General features: G+C 47.9%; 1 protein-coding gene across 5 annotated transcripts in view; it reads right to left on the bottom strand.

Annotated features, from left to right (window-relative positions):
• LOC117509343 (S-arrestin-like) overlaps window positions 1-17060 on the bottom strand; it is an 86952-nt gene extending 69892 nt beyond the window's left edge. The window contains exons 1-6 of one of the 5 annotated variants that reach the window (XM_034169007.1): window positions 16947-17060; window positions 15452-15520; window positions 4762-4822; window positions 2820-2864; window positions 1254-1453; window positions 828-887 (exon numbers count right to left, since the gene is read on the bottom strand). In XM_034169007.1, coding sequence (XP_034024898.1) covers window positions 828-887; window positions 1254-1453; window positions 2820-2864; window positions 4762-4822; window positions 15452-15499 — 414 coding nt within the window. In that variant the 5' untranslated portion in view covers window positions 15500-15520; window positions 16947-17060. The remainder of the gene's footprint in view (window positions 1-827; window positions 888-1253; window positions 1454-2819; window positions 2865-4761; window positions 4823-15451; window positions 15521-16946) is intronic. The other 4 variants (XM_034169009.1, XM_034169010.1, XM_034169011.1 and 1 more) reach the window with 4 other exon arrangements.
• Between the last annotated feature and the right edge of the window lie 3431 nt (window positions 17061-20491).

Here is a 20491-nt window from a genome sequence, read left to right as displayed (position 1 = left end):
TCAATTGTAGCCTGGGAAAACTAAGTCTGGGGTCCCCTGCTGGAGCTGTTGTCCTGTGACCCAATCCCGGATAAGTGGATGAGTGATGAGTGTATATTCAGCTAGAGGCACGGACAGGGAAGAGTACATCTGCATGTGTCCTCAGTTCCATGTTCAGTGGAATGTACAAACGGACCATGCTTGGATCCATGCGTATGCACACTTTGAGCCATCTAAATGTTTTTGTGCATATGACATTTTCTGGGTTTTGATGTACACCATGTTTCAGTAGGAAATCCACACAAGTCTTTGTACATGAGGTCCCTGGTCCTTCAACATGCCTCCTGTGGTGAACTCACTGACATTTGTTTTCTAATCTCTTGATTCTGGATGTTTACCGAGTAAATAAATGATGTCACAGTATATAAACACCTCATTTTCATCCTAAATAAATAAATTATACAGAGAACGATAGAAATGTTTCTGAGCTGCAGGCTGCTGCTCGAGTCCCATTACAAGAGCAAAGCAGAGTCGTGTTGGACCCACACGTCTTGGTGACTCTGTGGATCGGGAACATCAACTCAAACAGCCGCTGATCAACTCTGACAAACCAGACAGAACTGTTCTAGTGCAGAAGAAACCTGTCCTGGTTGTATAAATCTGTTCTCGTTGCTTCCATGATAGCACTGGACTAATCTGGAAGCCTGGCCCCTATAATTCATAAGCAACCAAGAAGTACAAGAAATCAAATCCATGGTGCAGCCCTGAACATCCTCCTGGTGCCAGAGCTGGATCTTTGCTGGAAGTATTTCTGTGTGATATTGTGAGATTTGTGGCAGTGGAGCTACCTTGCCCACATCGTTGGGTCCAGGCTGCAGGGTGACGGAACATGGCAGGTTGTCCGGAAACTGAAACACAAGAAGAATTTGGTTGTAATTTGTGCACATGGAAACATACATGCAGTGGACACACAAGAAGCAGAACCAACAGGGCCCTTTGAGGGCAAACCTGATCTGCTGCCATGATACTGCGTATCACTATTCCATCCTAAAGTGTGAAGATTAAAGAATAAGATCAAAGGGTTCAGGTTAGGGTTTAAGCCTTGCTCTTGGGCTGGGTCAGGGTCAGGATGGAACCTTTATCTCATGCATTGAGGTGACACTTGTTGGGATTTCTCTGACATGAGACTTACTGGATAATCCCGGTCCATTTCCAAGACTCGGTTGTGCTGAAGCAAATTTGTACCTCGAGTCAAACGTCTGTTGGCATCTCACCTCGAAGAAGAAGGGGAAGGCGTTGTCTCCAAGCTTTCTCAGCAGCTTCTCCTGAATCTTTGTGTGAGTCAGGTGCTCTTTGTCCTGCAGCTCGGGGTACACCTGGCGGGTCATCACAAACAGGTCCCTCCTGAAGGCCACGCCCATTACATCCATGTCCTGATGGCCGTACCGGAATGTACACGACAGCATCACGTAGACTACAAGAGCAGGAAGATGCCAGAGGTCATGACAATCAGGAATATCATTTTTGGAAGATGTTCTTCAGCTACTTTATTACCAACATCATACCTCCTGCACAGTTACAACACCTCCAATAATCAAACCGCCTGTGCACGTTCTGCCGCCGTGAGGGTTCCACTCGCCGCAGGACCACAAGGCATTCAAAAAACCACAACACCTCCACAGGGCGCACAACCATCCATTTATCAGTCTTCTACACCCACTTATTCCAGTTACAGGTCACGGGGTGGAGCCTATCGTAGCAGTCACAGGGTGAGAGGCGGTGTTCACCCTGGACAGGACTCACACCTACAGTCAGTTTTGCCACCAGTTCCCTGAATCTGCGTCTCTGTGGAAGGTGGGGCACCCGGAGGAAGCCATAGCAGCCCGGGGACAACATGCAAACACCGTACAGTGAAATCCACGCAGGAGGACGGCCTGGAACCTTCAGCAGTGCTAACCGCTAAGCCACTGTGCCGCCCTGCACTGTATTTGTTCAGCAGTGTCTGTTGTATTCAGTCACTTCAGCAGGTTTATCAGTGTCAGTTTTGCTTGATTCTTCTTCTTTTGGCGGCTCCCATTAGGGGGTGGCACAGCAGATCATTAGTCTCCATCTCACCCTGTCCTTTGAATTATCCCTCAGCACATGTCCAAGATGTCTCAGTCTCACCCTGCCAACATTCAAAGTTCTGACTCACTTCCAGAGAAGCTGGAACCTCATCGCTATCTGCTCAGAACCATCAGAACTCTGTTCAGCTTCTCCTTACGTAACGTAGATAAACTCCACTCTTCAGTAAATCCATTAAAGCCAAAGTTCAACCCATGTGCTCTGTGGTCCATATGTATTTGGACAATATTTTGTCTCTGTTTCACCGCCACAGTGCAGATGTTCTTCATATTTTAATTCAAGGACTTGAACAAAAATAACACATGAACACAAAGTCAGACGTCATAAACAGAAAGAGGTTTTTGGTTTTCTTTCTGTCAGTCAGGTGATGAACACGGTAACACTTTCTTGTACTTCATTTTCATCCATCATTTAGTGGACACATTCATATGCACTTTTCACATGCTTGCCTTTTTATGGAGGGTTTTCTACACTGTGTCCTTTTTTTGAAAACACTAAATAAATGTTAAAAAAAGGAAAGAAATCTGAGTGATAAACATGTCTGGGGGAGGTACTGAAATACTTCAGTTTGGGTCCATTAGGGACTAAACAAGTCCACAGAGTCATGTTTTGATGGTCTAGTTCCTCAGTTCTGCATGTTCTTAACATCCATCTGGTTCTGGGGACAACAAGTCATTTTGTTAGAGTGAAGAGCACAAAGGTGCACAGGTACTGACCCTTCTTCCCTTTGAGCTGAACCGGGTCCATCACCAGAACTCCATCTGAGCAACAAAGAGAGAAAACTGACATTAGTCCCATTCAGACTATGAAGAACTCATAATGTTTGTGTCAGGGGTCCAACAGGTTCTGAGCCCAGCTTTGCTCAAAGACAGCAAGCAGGTGGGGACAAGATGTGCAAGAACCAGTGGTGGGCACAGTTCTGCTAATCCGCTAACCTCTAATAATCACAGCTAATGTTTTCATTATTGGATTATCTTTTCAGATAACTTTGAAAACCATCATCAGACCAATTATCTTCCAACAAGTAATTTTGTTTTGGCAAGTTTTCACGGTCTCTCCTGCCATCTACTGGCCAGTAGTGTTCATGGCAGTATGAGCATTTGGACGCCAGTAGATGGCAGTGTTCTATTTATTCTGACCCCGGTTATATCAGACAGTTATCAAATCACAACTTCAACTTTTGGCTTTTTGCAAATGGCTTTTTTAATACAAATAAAAAATATTTACAAAAGCACATTTATATGTAAACACCAACACACACCTCACATTAACATGTTGGTTTTTACATAGAATGAATGAGTCAACCAATCAGTGTTCGAGGAGGCACATTTTACCCATAATCCCTTTGGTATCTGTCTGTGTTTGTTACAAAACTGCAGAATTAGTGCATTTTTTAAAATTAAAATAAATATGTTATATTTTAACTTTGTAAAAATGACAGAATTGACATTAATGGAGTTATTCTATCGGTGTTAATTTTTTTATTTTTGAATCCAAACCATAAGTCAGCACTGCTTTATTTTCCAAGACCTCCGCCTCACGGCGACACTGTTATTGAGTAGAGAGTTGAGCTTCGCTGCTCCTCTCATTTGCTTCACTACTGTAAGTTATGGAGTAAACAGGAGCTTCCAGCAGGGGGCAGGATGCACAAAGACAGAAGTGCTGAGTCATTGTTTGGGTTTGTGGTCACCTTTGATGCTACCAGAAGCGATCGTGGTGTTAAAACTCAAAATCAGCTTGTTAGTAATTGTAAGTTTATTGGAAGCAATACTGAAAGTTATCGGTTTGCTGTAGCTTCCGATAAATTTTTGGATGGTTTATCGGCTTAGCTTTATAAAAGATAACTTTTAAGTTCGCTGATTAGCTGTTATCAACGCTAACGTTTTGGTTAGCTGTGCCCACCATTGCCCAAGAACCCAAAGCTTTGTTTTCAAGTTTATCTCCTCAAACAATCACAATCAAATGTACGAGCAGAAGAGCGTCAACCTTTGGATGAGCAAACGTGAGGTGGATCAAACCTCCCAAACCTGCTGTAGGGACTCTGGACTGGCACACCAAAGGTCCAAAATCCTTGAGTGTTAAACGCTGATTAATCCAATAAGTCATTTTTATCTGAACATTTCTACACTTGACAAAAGCAAATGAGACCAATTTGGACCTGCACACACCCACATGAAGGTTTGTGCATCTGGACCACAAACGGAGCCGCTCAAAGCTGGAAGACTGTGGTTTACGGCACAGCTCCAGGAGGGATGAGCGCTCACTGGGTGATAAAGATCTTTTAATCTTTTGTCCTTTTAGGTCAAAACCCTGAACGTTCACTCGGTTTGCTGTGCGTGAAGCATCACTGTTTGTATGGAACAGTTTGACTGCCGGCCTCAGGGTGGCGACGTCCACACCATCGTGTTTCTGTTTGTTTGTTTTTATCTTATATGTTTCTATATGTTGATTTTTACAATGTTTGGATTTGTTTTCATTTTTATATTGTTATGGATGTTAACTTGTCATCTTTGTGTTTCACGTTTCATTTTACTTGAATGTTTATTCTAATTTTCTGCCAAAACCCAGCCACTGGGGGCACTGTTGGCCTGTGTAACGCCTTTGTTGTCCATATCTATTATTAAATAAATATAAAACTGTTTGTTTTTTTACACTCACCCACTGGATCCACAAAGTCACAGTGATCCACAAAGTCTCGTTTGGCCAAGTAGACGGTGATCTGAAACACAGATAATCGGACTATATAAAGAAGGGAAAAAAAGACGACATTTGCCAGAAGGCACATGGGAGATCTGAATCTTTATTTCATGTCTTCCTTTTGACAGTCATCAATCTAATCACAGCCACTGAAGCTTCTAATTCCTTCAGATGTGTCTTGGTGGCTTCCCTCACTGCTCTGCCAAGATTTAACAAATGTTAACAGTTTCTTTAGTTTTTTTATTATTATTATTAATTTGGGTATTTTTATTGGATTTCTAACATATTCCACACACACACACACACACACACACACACACACACACACACACACACACACACACACACACACACACACACACACATTATAAAAACATTTGACAACTTCAACAGTGTGCACACACACATCAATGACAGTCATAATACATAATATAAAATAAATATATAACAATGATAATATAAAAAATAATAAAATAAGAGTAACAAAAATAGCTGCAAAAGTTTCTCAGCATAGAGCAGAAATCACTGCCTCTAAACTTTCTTTCTGAGCCTTGACATATATCTCAGCTGTTCCACCTTGAGATGGGTCACCATGTCCATCACCCATCGCTTATGGGAAGGAGGTGCTGCCTTTTTCCATTTAAGCAGGATGTTCCGACGTGCCAGAAGTGTAGTGAAGGCCACTGCTGTGGCATGGGTGGTTGCCATCCTGCAGTCCACTGGCACCACACCAAATAGGGCAGTGACAGGGTTCAGTTGAATTTTTATTTTCCACACTGTAGTAATGGTGTTAAAAACTCCCTCCCAAAAGTCTTTCAGTCTTGGACAGGCCCAAAACATATGTCTAAGAGTGCCTGGGTCACATTTACACCCAGGGCAGTTTTCACTGATTCCTGGAAACATTTTGGCAAGCCTGCTATCTGATAGGTGGAGTCTGTGTAATACTTTAAATTGGAGGAGGAGTCTATGCCTGATACAGACAGATGAGTTATGCACCCAGCCAGCTGCCCTCCTCCATTCTGCTACACACAGACCAAAGCCTCCCACTGCTGTTTAATACAGTCTAACGAGGGGGTTGCTGCCCCCTGCAACAACTCATATATGGCAGATACCCACCCCCCCCGCAAAGGATCAACCTTCAAGCACTCTTCTATAGATTTTGAAGAGAAGGAGAGAAGTGTTTTTTGATTAAGCTACAGGCCTGCAAGTGTCTGAAAAAATGTGATTGTGGAATATTAAGTTTTGCCCTTAACTGCTGAGACGACATGAAGTTGCCTTCTCTGAAAAAAATCCCTGACCAAGCCTACAGCTTTTCTGGTCCAACACTGAAAAGTTGTGTCAATAAGAGACGGTGGGAAGAGGGCGTTTGGGAGCTAAAGGGAGGCCCTGTTTGCATCCAAAATGGGTTCTTAGCTGCTTCCATATCTTAAGCGATCCCTGTGTCACTGGGTCCAAGCGTTCTTTTTACTTGTTGACAGTGGGGCACAGGGATCTGTAGGAACACTGTTCTGTAAGCAGGGGCGGTCCTGGAGGCTGCCCGGGGCGGCATTGCAGGGGGGGGTCACAACCGTGCGGGAAAAAAAAAGGGGGTGGGGGGGTTGTCCTGACGGGGGGGGGGGGGGGTTCGTGGTTACGTTACGTTACGGCAGAGCGGTGCCCCCACCTTCCCGTCCCATGGCGGCTTTCCTCTCACTCATTCCCGCAGCTTCACAGTGCTTTAAACAGTAGCGAAGCAAAGACTGCAGCAAAACGAGACGAGTCATTGGAAAAATGCTGGGCTTTGTCCCGCCCATCGGATGCTCAGCGTGTCTGGGGGTCTATGGGGCAGTGGGCGGGCCTCGGCTGGCATGATCTGCTTAGTACTTGGATGGGAGACCTCTTTGGAACACCAGTGGCTGTGTGTGTTTCTCCAGGTAAAACTGGAGTTGTGTCAGGAAGGGCATCCGGCGTAAAACTTGTGCCAATTACCAATGTGGGTACGGCTGTATGTGCTGTGGTGACCCTGAACAAAGAACCGGGAGCAGCAGAATGAACAACAACAACAACTGAGTTTATGCATCCAGCCATTGACAGAGGAAGTGTTGACCATTGTTCCAAGGTGGATAACTCCTCATAAAATGTCTTAAATTGGTTATTAATTCCCAGTTGCTCTGTGATAATGTTACCCCCTTTATCCTTAACAGCTGATATGTAATTTGCTGCAGTCATTTGTTTCAGCTGATGACTTAACATCTTACTGGCCCCCTCTCTGTGCTCAAAGTATTGCTGTTGTGATTTCAAATGCATGTCTATGGCCCTTTCATTCATCAAAAGGTCATATTCAGTTTGGAGTAGTGACCTTTCCCTCAAAAGGTCTGCAGATGCTGATATTGATTCACACTGATCTATTGACTTCAGCCGGCCATTGATTTCTGACAAGCATTTTAATTTATCTTTTGAGCGACTCGCACTGCAGGAAATGATTTGCCCCCTTATGAAAGCCTTACATGATTCCCATAGAAGGGTGTAACTTATTTCCAGGGAACTGTATGTTTCAAGAAAAAAATCGATTTGTGTGTAGATGAACACCATAAATACATCATCTTCCAAAAGTCTCATGTTGAGCCACCATAAAGGTCTGGTAGGGACTACATCTAGGAGTCTGAGATTCAAGATTACAGGACTGTAGTGTTGTGTGGGCCGCTGAAGAGGAGGTACTGCTGGCCCACCACCAGAAGGCGCCCTGCCTGAAGTGCGGGCTTCAGGCACGAGAGGGCGCTGCCGCCTCAGGAACAAGCCGTGGTGACAGCTGTCACCCATCATCCGTGACAGCTGTCACTAATCAACACATCTGGTATAAAAGCAGGAAGACACCTCCACCAAACTGCCGAGATATCATCTTCATCTGGAGGTAATACTCTCAGCCCTTTTTGTGAGATTTATAAATCTGTTATTGTGAGTGTTTGCAGGAGAACCGGTCGTTTTTGCGGAGGTTGTGCAAGACGGCGCTCCTTTTCATCTGAGACCGCTGCAACGTGTTGAGTGAGAGGTGGAGGTGGCATTCCCACCATTGTTACTGGGTGTTCACACACCCACCCTTTGACTGTCTTTTGCTTTCTGCCAGCAGTACCAGATCCGACACGCCGGGAAGGTGGCCACCTGGGGACTCCGGGACTTGGCGGTTCCAGGATTCCTCGGGTTCAGGTGGCGGTGGAAATCGTGTGGTTCCGGTTCGTTTCCAGACGGGCATCTCCTATCGTCGAGCCTGCCCACATGACACCTTTATTAATTGACTGTTGCACATTCTGAATCTGCTGTGTTTGGTTGTGACATTCACAACAGTAAAGTGTTATAATTTGACTCCTTCCATTGTCCGTTCATTTACGCCCCCTGTTGTGGGTCCGTGTCACTACACTTTCCCAACAGGATATCTCGGCCAGGGTCATGGACTCCGAGGGGCGTCACCAGGCTGTTGAACAACCAATGGGAGAGCAGGGAGCGCAGGCATCTGCAGGAGGCGTGATTGGTGAGCTACAGCATATTCTCACCGCCTTTACGGCTCGAATGGATCAAATAGCCGAGCAAAACATCCTCCTGAACCGCAGGGTGGAGGCTCTCTCCGCGCAAGTGGCGGCGAGCGCTCAGGGCGCTGCTGCAGCTCCTCCTCCTGTCGATCCTGTGCTAGATATTAATGTTCCAGTGGTGGTTCAACAACCCCTCCCACCATCCCCTGAAGCATACATAAGCCCTCCTGAGCCGTACGGAGGTTGTGTGGAGACGTGCGCGGACTTTCTTATGCAGTGTTCGCTCGTCTTCGCACAACGTCCTGTCATGTACGCGTCAGACGCAAGCAAAATAGCTTATGTGATTACTCTGCTTCGGGGAGAGGCATGCGCTTGGGCTACGGCGCTTTGGGAGCAAAATTCACGGCTCCTTCACACATACACTGGGTTTGTGAGGGAGTTCAGAACTGTGTTTGATCACCCTAACAGGGGAGAGACCGCTTCAACCGTGCTGCTGTCGATGAGACAGGGACGCCGGAGCGCAGCCGCTTATGCAGTCGACTTCCGCATCGCGGCTGCGAGGTCCGGCTGGAATAACGCTGCGCTCCGCGCCGCCTTTGTAAACGGACTGTCGTCAGTCCTAAAGGAGCACCTAGTGGCCAAGGATGAACCGCGGGAAATAGATGGGCTTATTGATCTCGTTATACAGTTAGACAATCGGTTGGAAGAACGCCGTCGGGAACGAGACGAAGGACGTGGCTGGGCGCACGCCGTCCCTCTTCCTTCCGGGTCCGAGAAAGGTCCGCCCTTCCCACGCTCCCTGGCCTCTACGTCCCGTGGGGCGACAGCTCCCCCTGCTGACGAAGCTATGGACACGAGCAGGGCCACATTTAGACCACCTAATAGACAGAGGAGGTTTCCACGCGGGGCGTTTTGTTTGTGGCTCAATGGAGCATCAATTGAGCAATTGCCTCGAACGGTTAAACACCAACGCCCGCCCCTAGAGACTGGGCTTAGGGTGGGCCAAAAAATTCACGTGGGACACACACATATTGCCGCACGACTCCCAGTTACAATCCTTAGTGGGGATTTAACCCTTCAGGCCCCAGCACTGGTAGACACAGGGTCAGAAGGGAATCTGTTAGACAGCAGATGGGCCAGGGAGGTAGGGCTCCCTCTGGTGGCGCTACCTACACCATTGCAGGTGCGAGCACTAGATGGCACCCTACTCCCTTTACTCACACACAAGACACCACCAGTAACTCTGGTAGTGTCAGGGAATCATAGGGAGGAGATTGAGTTTTTTGTGACTCCTTCTACCTCCCGTGTGATTCTGGGGTTCCCCTGGATGTTGAAACACAATCCCCGGATTGATTGGCCGTCCGGGGTGGTGGTACAGTGGAGCGAAACCTGCCATCGGATGTGTTTGGGATCCTCGGTTCCTCCCGGTTCCCAGGCTAAGGAGCAGGTCCAAGTTCCCCCCAATCTGTCGGCGGTGCCGGTTGTGTACCACGATCTTGCTGACGTTTGTAGCAAGGATCGGGCACTCACTCTTCCCCCGCACCGTCCATATGATTGTGCCATCGATTTGTTGCCAGGCGTGGAGTTCCCGTCCAGCAGGCTGTACAACCTCTCCCGACCTGAGCGCGAATCGATGGAGACCTACATCCGGGACTCCTTAGCTGCCGGGCTGATCCGTAACTCCACCTCTCCGATGGGAGCGGGTTTCTTTTTTGTGGGAAAAAAAGATGGCGGTCTTCGTCCATGCATTGATTATCAGGGGCTGAACGAGATCACGGTTCGCAACCGATACCCGTTGCCTTTGTTGGATTCAGTGTTCACCCCCCTGCATGGAGCCAAAATCTTCACAAAGTTGGATCTTAGGAACGCATACCACCTAGTTCGGATCCGGAAGGGAGATGAATGGAAGACGGCATTTAACACCCCGTTAGGTCATTTTGAGTACCTGGTCATGCCGTTCGGCCTCACTAACGCCCCCGCGACGTTCCAAGCTTTGGTTAATGACGTCTTGCGGGACTTCCTGCACCGATTCGTCTTCGTATATCTGATGATATACTCATCTTTTCTCCGGACCCTGAGACCCATGTACGGCATGTACGTCAGGTCCTGCAGCGGTTATTGGAGAACCGGTTGTTTGTGAAGGGCGAGAAGTGTGAGTTTCACCGCACTTCTTTGTCCTTCCTGGGGTTTATCATCTCCTCCAACTCCGTCGGCCCGGATCCGGCCAAGGTCGCAGTGGTGAGAGACTGGCCCCAACCTACAAGCCGTAGGAAGCTGCAACAGTTCCTCGGCTTCGCAAATTTCTACAGGAGGTTCATTAAGGGGTATAGTCAGGTTGTTAGCCCCCTGACGGCCCTGACCTCACCAAAAGTTCCCTTCACCTGGTTGGATCGGTACGAAGCCGCGTTTAGGGAGTTGAAACGCCGGTTCTCGACTGCACCGGTCTTGGTGCAGCCCGATCCTGGTCGCCAGTTTGTGGTTGAAGTGGACGCCTCGGACTCATGGATAGGAGCCGTGCTATCCCAGAGTGGAGAAACTGATAAGGTTCTTCACCCGTGTGCCTATTTTTCCCGCAGGTTGACCCCAGCAGAGCGGAACTATGACGTGGGCAATCGAGAGCTCCTTGCGGTGAAAGAGGCCCTTGAGGAGTGGAGACACCTGCTGGAGGGAGCGTCAGTGCCTTTCACGGTTTTCACTGACCACCGGAACCTGGAGTATATCAGGACCGCCAAGCGACTGAACCCCAGGCAAGCCCGCTGGTCACTGTTTTTCGGCCGTTTTGACTTCCGGATCACCTACCGCCCCGGGACCAAAAACCAAAGATCGGATGCCCTGTCCCGGGTGCATGAACAGGAAGTCAAGACTGAGCTGTCGGATCCACCGGAACCCATTCTCCCGGAGTCCACTATCGTGGCTGCTCTGACCTGGGACGTGGAGAAGACCGTCCGGGAGGCCCTGGCACGGAGCCCGGATCCCGGAACAGGGCCGAAGAACAGACTATACATCCCACCAGAAGCCAGAGCTGCCGTTCTGGACTTCTGTCACGGGTCCAAGCTCTCCTGCCACCCAGGGGTGCGTAGGACCGTGGCAGTAGTCCGGCAGCGCTTCTGGTGGGCGTCCCTGGAGACTGATGTCCGGGCTTACATCCAGGCCTGCACCACCTGCGCCAGGGGCAAGGCTGACCACCAGAAGGCACAGGGACTTCTACAACCACTTCCTGTGCCTCACCGCCCCTGGTCCCACATCGGTCTGGATTTTGTCATGGGCCTCCCGCCGTCCCGGGGACACACCACCATACTCACGATAGTGGACCGTTTCTCCAAGGCGGCCCACTTCGTGGCCCTCCCGAAGCTCCCGTCAGCCCAGGAGACGGCAGATCTCCTCGTCCACCATGTTGTCCGGCTGCATGGGATACCAACAGACATCGTTTCGGATCGCGGTCCCCAGTTCTCGCAGGTGTGGAGAAGTTTCTGCCGGGAACTGGGGGCCACTGTAAGCCTCTCGTCTGGGTATCACCTGCAGACTAACGGACAGGTCGAACGGGCCAACCAGGAGTTGGAGCAGGCCCTCAGGTGCATGACCTCCGCACACCCGACGGCTTGGAGTGAACATCTGGCCTGGATTGAGTACGCTCATAACAGCCAGGTGTCCTCTGCCACCGGCCTCTCCCCGTTCAAGGTGTGTCTGGGGTACCAGCCCCCTTTGTTTCCTTTGGTGGAGGGAGAGGTCGGTGTGCCCTCGGTCCAGGCCCACCTGCGGAGATGCCGTCGGGTGTGGCGCACCGCCCGTTCGGCCTTGTTGAGGGCCCGGACGAGGGCTAAAGCCCATGCAGACCGTCGACGGTCCCCGGCCCCTACTTACCAGCCCGGGCAGGAGGTGTGGCTTTCCACCAAGGACATTCCACTCCAGGTCGAGTCCCCAAGGTTGAAAGACCGATTCATTGGACCCTTCCCCATCCTCAAGGTCCTCAGTCCTACCGCAGTGAGGCTCCAACTCCCGGCCTCACCGCGGATCCATCCGGTCTTTCATGTCTCCAGGATAAAACCGCATCACACCTCGCCCCTCTGTGCACCCGGTCCAGCGCCGCCTCCTGCCCGTATTATCGACGGGGAGCCGGCTTGGACAGTTCGCCGGCTCTTGGACGTCCGTCGAATGGGCCGGGATTTCCAGTATTTGGTGGACTGGGAGGGGTATGGACCCGAAGAACGCTCCTGGGTGAAGAGGAGCTTCATCCTGGACCCGGCCCTCCTGGCCGATTTCTATCGTCGCCACCCGGACAAGCCTGGTCGGGCGCCAGGAGGCGCCCATTGAGGGGGGGGTCCTGTTGTGTGGGCCGCTGAAGAGGAGGTACTGCTGGCCCACCACCAGAAGGCGCCCTGCCTGAAGTGTGGGCTTCAGGCACGAGAGGGCACTGACGCCTCAGGAACAAGCCGTGGTGACAGCTGTCACCCATCATCTGTGACAGCTGTCACTAATCAACACATCTGGTATAAAAGCAGGAAGACACCTCCACCAAACTGCCGAGATATCATCTTCATCTGGAGGTAATACTCTCAGCCCTTTTTGTGAGATTTATAAATCTGTTATTGTGAGTGTTTGCAGGAGAACCGGTCATTTTTGCGGAGGCTGTGCAAGACGGCGCTCCTTTTCATCTGAGACCGCTGCAACGTGTTGAGTGAGAGGTGGAGGTGGCATTCCCACCATTGTTACTGGGTGTTCACACACCCACCCTTTGACTGTCTTTTGCTTTCTGCCAGCAGTACCAGATCCGACACGCCAGGAAGGTGGCCACCTGGGGACTCCGGGACTTGGCGGCTCCAGTATTCCTCGGGTTCAGGTGGCGGTGGAAATCGTGTGGTTCCGGTTCGTTTCCAGACGGGCATCTCCTATCGTCGAGCCTGCCCACACGACACCTTTATTAATTGACTGTTGCACATTCTGAATCTGCTGTTTGGTTGTGACAGTCACAACAGTAAAGTGTTATAATTTGACTCCTTCCATTGTCCGTTCATTTACGCCCCCTGTTGTGGGTCCGTGTCACTACACTTTCCCAACATGTAGTCTGATATTACTAGTGTTTCGTAGTCTGTTGAAATTAAGAAGGGGAGAAGTCTGTGGTCTAAGAGAAAGTAGTCAATTCTGGAATACGCTTAATGAGGTGGGAAAAAAAAGAACTGCTTTGATGTCAGGTGTTTAAATCGCCAAGGGTCCACCATCCCATAATAGGTCTGCAGAAATGTGTTGATACACTGGGCAGAGTTATCTAATGGGGTGCCAGTGTTGTGACTTGGGTGAGAGCAGTCTAGTGTTGGATGCAGAACGCAGTTAAAGTCGCCCCCAAGTATTAAATTGTACCTGTCCAGGTCAGGAAGGAGTGCAAATATATTTTAAAAGAACTGTCTGTCATCCCAGTTAGGGGCATAAATGTTTGCTAGTATCAGAGGTGTATTACCCAACCCGGTCTCATGCCAAGTCCTGATTCAGCAGCACGAAATATACATTAATCTATTTGTTTGTGATATTCTGACAAATAGCGCCTCATTTTCATCACAATATCACAATCATCCAAATGGACACTAATTGTGAGTGTCCATTTGGATGATTGCATTCCACACCAGCTGTGTGGAATGCAATCATCCAAATGTCATCCAGGTACATCACATTCCAACATTAAAGCTCAATTTGCAGCAAGAGGGTTTCCCAAATGTAAACACATATTGATATAAAGGTGCCATCACATGATGAATCTGTTTTTGTTAATTAGAAACATTTTCATTCCACCAGTGTTCAAATCATACAACCCCAATTCCAGTGAAGTTGGGATGTTGTGTAAAATGTAAATAAAAACAGAATCCAATGATTTTCAAATCCTCTTCAACCTATATTCAGTTGAATACACCACAAAGACAAGATATTTAATGTTCAAACTGATAAACTTTATTGTTTTTGTGCAAATATTTGCTCATTTTGAAATGGATGCCTGCAACACGTTTCTAAAAAGCTGGGACAGTGGTATGTTTCCCACTGTGTTACATCACCTTTCCTTCTAACAACACTCAATAAGCGTTTGGGAACTGAGGACACTCATGATTGGGTATAAAAGGAGCATCCCCAAAAGTCTCAGCCGCCCACAAGCAAAGATGGGGTGAGGATCACCACTTTGTGAACAACTGCATGAAAAAATAGTCCAACAGTTTAAGAACAATGTTTCTCAACATTCAATTGCAAGGAATTTAGGTCCAGACATGTGCCAGTCATGTGCCAGACATGTGCCCATGTCTGGAACGCTGTATGCTGTGAATGTAAATGGCTCCGTCTGCTGTGATCGGGTTGAGCTCAGCTCCTCACAGCTGCCTGTCTGCTGCAAAACACAACATAGAGGAACTAACGTGTGATTTTTGGGTTAACAAATGTTTTTGACTGTTCGGCTTTATGTACTATGCCAGCAAAAAAAAAAAAAAATTAGCAGACTAAAAGTTAGTGAAACTAAATTTAGTGGAAGTTAATTGGTCCGCTGATGGTTTTTGAAGTTAGCAGAAACGCTGATCTGCTAACAAAAAAGTTAGCTTCGCTAATTAGTGGTTAGCAGATTAGTGGAACTGTGCAGACCACTGATTAACACCTCATAGAGTCTCTGTGGGGTAAATGTCAAGATGAAGACGAGAACGATCAACAAGAGCTGAAGGACACTGTCAAAGCAACCTGGACTTCCAGAACACCTCAGCAGGTCCACAGACGGATCACCTCCACACCGCACTGACACAGGAACTCATTCAACAGGAACCACAACCAAGAACTGAGCACTTTTTTTTAAGCTATAGGCTGTAATGATCACATTTTAATGAAAAAAATGTTTGAAATCTTTTAGTTTATATGTAATGAGTCAGAATATATAAAATATTCACTTTCTGGAATAGCTAACAAAAAAATTGGAACTGTCTTCTAATTTTGAGATGTGAGTGAGGTTTCAGCTGGTCGAGGTCTTTGACATGTTCCATAGAAGCACTGAGGACTTTAATTTACTCCATTATTTTCTGTCATGTTAATAAAGATCATGTAAAACAGCAACTATTTTTAAAAATGTGACACCATGAAAGAATTTTTTAAAATGACTTTTTCCTCTCAGCACTGATTTAGAAAAAACTTACCGACTTGTCACGAGACACCTTCTTATAGACGACATGTTTGGGACTCATGTTGATTGATGATGTCACAACCTGCAGCACAGAGACGATGACATTATCATGTTTATTTGAAATTCATCCATCCAACCCTCCTCAGATCACTCCTGTCCCAGTTTAGGGGTTGTGGCGTTCACCCTGGACACTCTATGCCAGGGACACATATGGACAAACAAACACACTCACACCTGGAGGGAAACCATGTGAGCACGGGGAGAGCATGCAAACTCCACACAGAAAGGAGCAGGCAGGAAGAGAACCTGGAACCTTCACCACCATGTCATTCTCATTTCAAATAAACACAAACGTGATGGAAACTCCTGCTTTTGAATGTGTTTTACTTTTTTTTTTTTTTTTTTTTTTTTTTTTTTATCATTTTCACATTTGTCTCAGAGCCATGTCCACTTTTCCCCCAAACACTTCACATTCTGGAAAAAAAAAAACAAAACAAAAAATGTGGAAACTTTTGTTTGGATCCAAAGTCCATTCAATCACCACTTCATGCCAAAGTCATCAACACATCAGTCAGTGAGCTGATAGTCAAATAGCTGATAGTCTTCTCCAGACTGTCAGCTATTTGATCACATGACTCATGTGTGTCAGATGCACCCGGGCCACAGTGAATCAGTATAGAAACTGATTCATTAAGCCCCAGTATCAAGTGGATGACAAATATTACTTGTTGAAGCTTATACATTTATTTTTCCATTAATTATTTTGATAATTTGTGTATATAAACAAGTGTTTTCACGTTTGAACAGAAATGATGACAGCTGTATTTCTAATAGTCTCTAAAGGACTTATATCACTATATAATAAGACACTCACACGTCACATAGCTGGTCTGCCGGATTACAGTTTTTATATGCATCAGAATATATTTAATCATTTTGAAGACATCTTTATAATCATGTTTTTTCATTATATTCTAAGTTGATTCACTGTGGCCCGTGAATTAGTGAATCAAAAGGTTTAAAATCGATTTTAAACACCTGTAAATTACACTTGAGGAGACATAAATAACTCAGTCTTATAAACAATAACCTGCTGTATTAAATCCACAATAGAATGACCTCAACCTGTGCATGATGTGTTGATGCTTCCACAAAACAAACATTTCTGATCCACTGGGCCCTGGCTTCTCCTACAGTAAATTCATCAAATTCAATTTTTCCAGTTCAGAATTGCTTCATTGTTGTGACGGTTCACATTGCTGCTAAAGCATGAAGACTGAAACATCACATTAATGTGTAAAATAACACTGAGAAATTAAATCATTAGGATAAGAAGTAATCTGGTGACCGCAGCAGGACTGCACAGAACAGAAACTGAACTTCAGGGTGACCTCAGAGAAAACACTTCAGCATCACCGCTGGACAGACTAGGAAAAGTTACATGCTGCTTTTTAAAACTACAGGGTTTTTATAGACCACAATTCAGGAGCAAACAAACTGACCTTGACCTGGAGGACGGCGGCGTGGACCTGGAGGACGGCGGCGTGGACCTGGAGGACGGCGGCGTGGACCTGGAGGACGGCGGCGTGGACCTGGAGGACAGCAGCTGGTCAGGTTTACAAAGCTGCATTTATAATCCAGATCCACTGAGCCGGGTCAGCACGTGGATCCTTACAGAACACTGCACATACTTGTGTAATCTGATCAGACCAATCCAGCAGGTCCGAGGATGTGGACACAAAGTCTGCAAAAATCAATCAAACTTTTCACAACAAATTTCTCATTTTTTAAACACATCAATCTTTTAAAAAAATTTAAAAATTCTGACACGTCAGAACTTCTTCATAATAAGAAGTTCAACACAAACTGACAGAAGACAAGTTCAAAAACTTATGTTCAACTCCAGTTCACTGTTTTACCACCAAATCAACCAGGTGGACTGGATTTGTCTGGGTGACCTGAGACAACACGGACATCAGGCCTCAACCAGCTCTGATGCCTGTTGGTGCCAGAGCTCATCTCCAGAGTCCAGAGCATCAAGCAGATGAGACTCGAGGACTCCCCCGGACAGGATGCAGCACACTTCCACATCCAAGGCCGGAACCTGATCACAGCTGGGCGGACTGAGACCATGTGGACAAAGGTTCTTATCCGAGGACACAGGCAGGTAGCATGAGTAAGGTTTGAACCCAGGTGTACATGTTGGCAGGTCCTGATCCACTCATCTACCTGCCCAACAACACACACACACACACACACACACACACACACACACACACACACACACACACACACACACACACACACACACACACACACACACACACACACACACACACACACACACACACACACACACACACACAGTCCTGCAACTCCGTTGATGCACCAAGACCATGAAGCCTCACAGTCAATGATGCAGACGTTCATGATGCAGTAAAACTTGGACCCGTGTTTAAAGACTAATTGTTTACCTGCCTCAGTCCAAAGCAGAGAGGCCGGCACGGGTCTGCACTCAGAACCACCTGGATCCTGAGGGTTAGAAAGTCATCTGTCATGGGCCCGTCCCCTCCTTCAGGTCCAACACGGCCGGAGCATCAACAGATACATCAACAGACTGAAGGACCCTGGATCAGGATCTTAACCTCTGCGGTCTGAACACACAGCCGGGGAAAGACAAGTTCTTCCTGAAACTGCATCCATGAAATGCTCCCAGTCATCCAGAGCTGACAGTGACTGGACTTTTGGTTCACGTTGTTGAAACCTAAAACTCTTTGAACCGTCATATTAGTGGGGTTTTGGAGGTTAATTAATGCTCAGGAAGTGCTCGTAAACCACTTTATGAACTTCTGTCAAACTTTACACTGTGACCACGTGCATGAAAGGAGGGAGAGAAAAAAGGAAATAAAAAAGAAATAAACTATTGCTTTGACATCTTCAAAGAAACTTAAGACTGAATTTTTGAGTCACTAGTTCCTGTTTGTGTTAAAGGTCGACCAGGTGACGAGTTACTGTCAGAGTTCTTTAATGTAACAAGTCATGAAAACTGAAGATTTGACAGAATGAACTGCAGACCCAACGTGCACACACACACGTGCACATGGTACAGACACTAGTTAAAATTCTTAACTTAAGGTGTAATTATCTCTAAGTTACTCTGACAGCTCCAAACTACATTCTCAATAATCCACTGAGGTGGATGGTGGGACTTAATCTGCTCGTGTACAAACAGACTGTGGCGGCTTTAATAGGATGAAAAGCTGAGCCGATAAAGCCGGTCGGACTCAGCAGTCTGAGTGCTGACGCCAGCAGCAACCAGGCTCCTGACCCACCAGGGTCAGGAGCCTGGTTTTAGTACACGACAGCACCGTGCACTAAAACCCTCAACTCTGGAACAAGGGACGCACGACGGCACCGTGCACTAAAACCCTCAACCCTGGAACCAGGGACGCACGACGGCACCGTGCACTAAAACCCTCAACCCTGGAACCAGGGACGCACGACGGCACCGTGCACTAAAACCCTCAACCCTGGAACCAGGGACGCACGACGGCACCGTGCACTAAAACCCTCAACCCTGGAACCAGGGACGCACGATGGCACCGTGCACTAAAACCCTCAACCCTGGAACCAGGGACGCACAACAGCACCGTGCACTAAAACCCTCAACTCTGGAACCAGGGACGCACGACGGCACCGTGCACTAAAACCCTCAACTCTGGAACCAGGGACGCACGACGGCACCGTGCACTAAAACCCTCAACTCTGGAACAAGGGACGCACGACGGCACCGTGCACTAAAACCCTCAACTCTGGAACAAGGGACGCACGACGGCACCGTGCACTAAAACCCTCAACCCTGGAACCAGGGACGCACGACGGCACCGTGCACTAAAACCCTCAACCCTGGAACCAGGGACGCACGACGGCACCGTGCACTAAAACCCTCAACCCTGGAACCAGGGACGCACGACGGCACCGTGCACTAAAACCCTCAACCCTGGAACCAGGGACGCACGATGGCACCGTGCACTAAAACCCTCAACCCTGGAACCAGGGACGCACGACGGCACCGTGCACTAAAACCCTCAACCCTGGAACCAGGGACGCACGACGGCACCGTGCACTAAAACCCTCAACCCTGGAACCAGGGACGCACGATGGCACCGTGCACTAAAACCCTCAACCCTGGAACCAGGGACGCACAACAGCACCGTGCACTAAAACCCTCAACTCTGGAACCAGGGACGCACGACGGCACCGTGCACTAAAACCCTCAACTCTGGAACAAGGGACGCACGACGGCACCGTGCACTAAAACCCTCAACCCTGGAACCAGGGACGCACGACGGCACCGTGCACTAAAACCCTCAACCCTGGAACCAGGGACGCACGATGGCACCGTGCACTAAAACCCTCAACCCTGGAACCAGGGACGCACGACGGCACCGTGCACTAAAACCCTCAACCCTGGAACCAGGGATGCACGACGGCACCGTGCACTAAAACCCTCAACCCTGGAACCAGGGATGCACGACAGCACCGTGCACTAAAACCCCCAACCCTGAACCAGGGACGCACGACGGCACCGTGCACTAAAACCCCCAACCCTGAACCAGGGACGCACGACGGCACCGTGCACTAAAACCCTCAACTCTGGAATCAGGGACAAATAAAGATGCAGATACTTTATTTGTCATTGTAACAAGGTAGAATGAAAGGTCAGATGGAGCTTTTCAGTGCAAATATAAACCTGAGTAAACCACACCCAGACTTGAAAGGTCTGGAGAAGAAAAGAAAAGAAAAACAAAATTTAATAGAATAAAAGAGGTATGTTGCACACAAGCAAATATTTCCCTCATTTCAGGTGTGTCATGTGACCTGGCTGTTTGGTTCCATTCAAAGCTCTAAGAGCAGTTAGGTAGAAACTGTTTTTCAGTATTTGTTCATTCTTGTTTTAATAGCCCTGTACCGTCTGCCTGATGGCAGAAGCTCAAACAGAGAGAGTCCAGGGTGGGATGAGTCCTTTAGGATGGTGTTGGCTCTCCTGAGA

This window comes from Thalassophryne amazonica, chromosome 4 (genome assembly GCF_902500255.1).
Source record: "Thalassophryne amazonica chromosome 4, fThaAma1.1, whole genome shotgun sequence".
Lineage (NCBI taxonomy): Eukaryota > Metazoa > Chordata > Actinopteri > Batrachoidiformes > Batrachoididae > Thalassophryne > Thalassophryne amazonica.
This window is presented reverse-complemented; position numbering and strand designations above follow the sequence as displayed.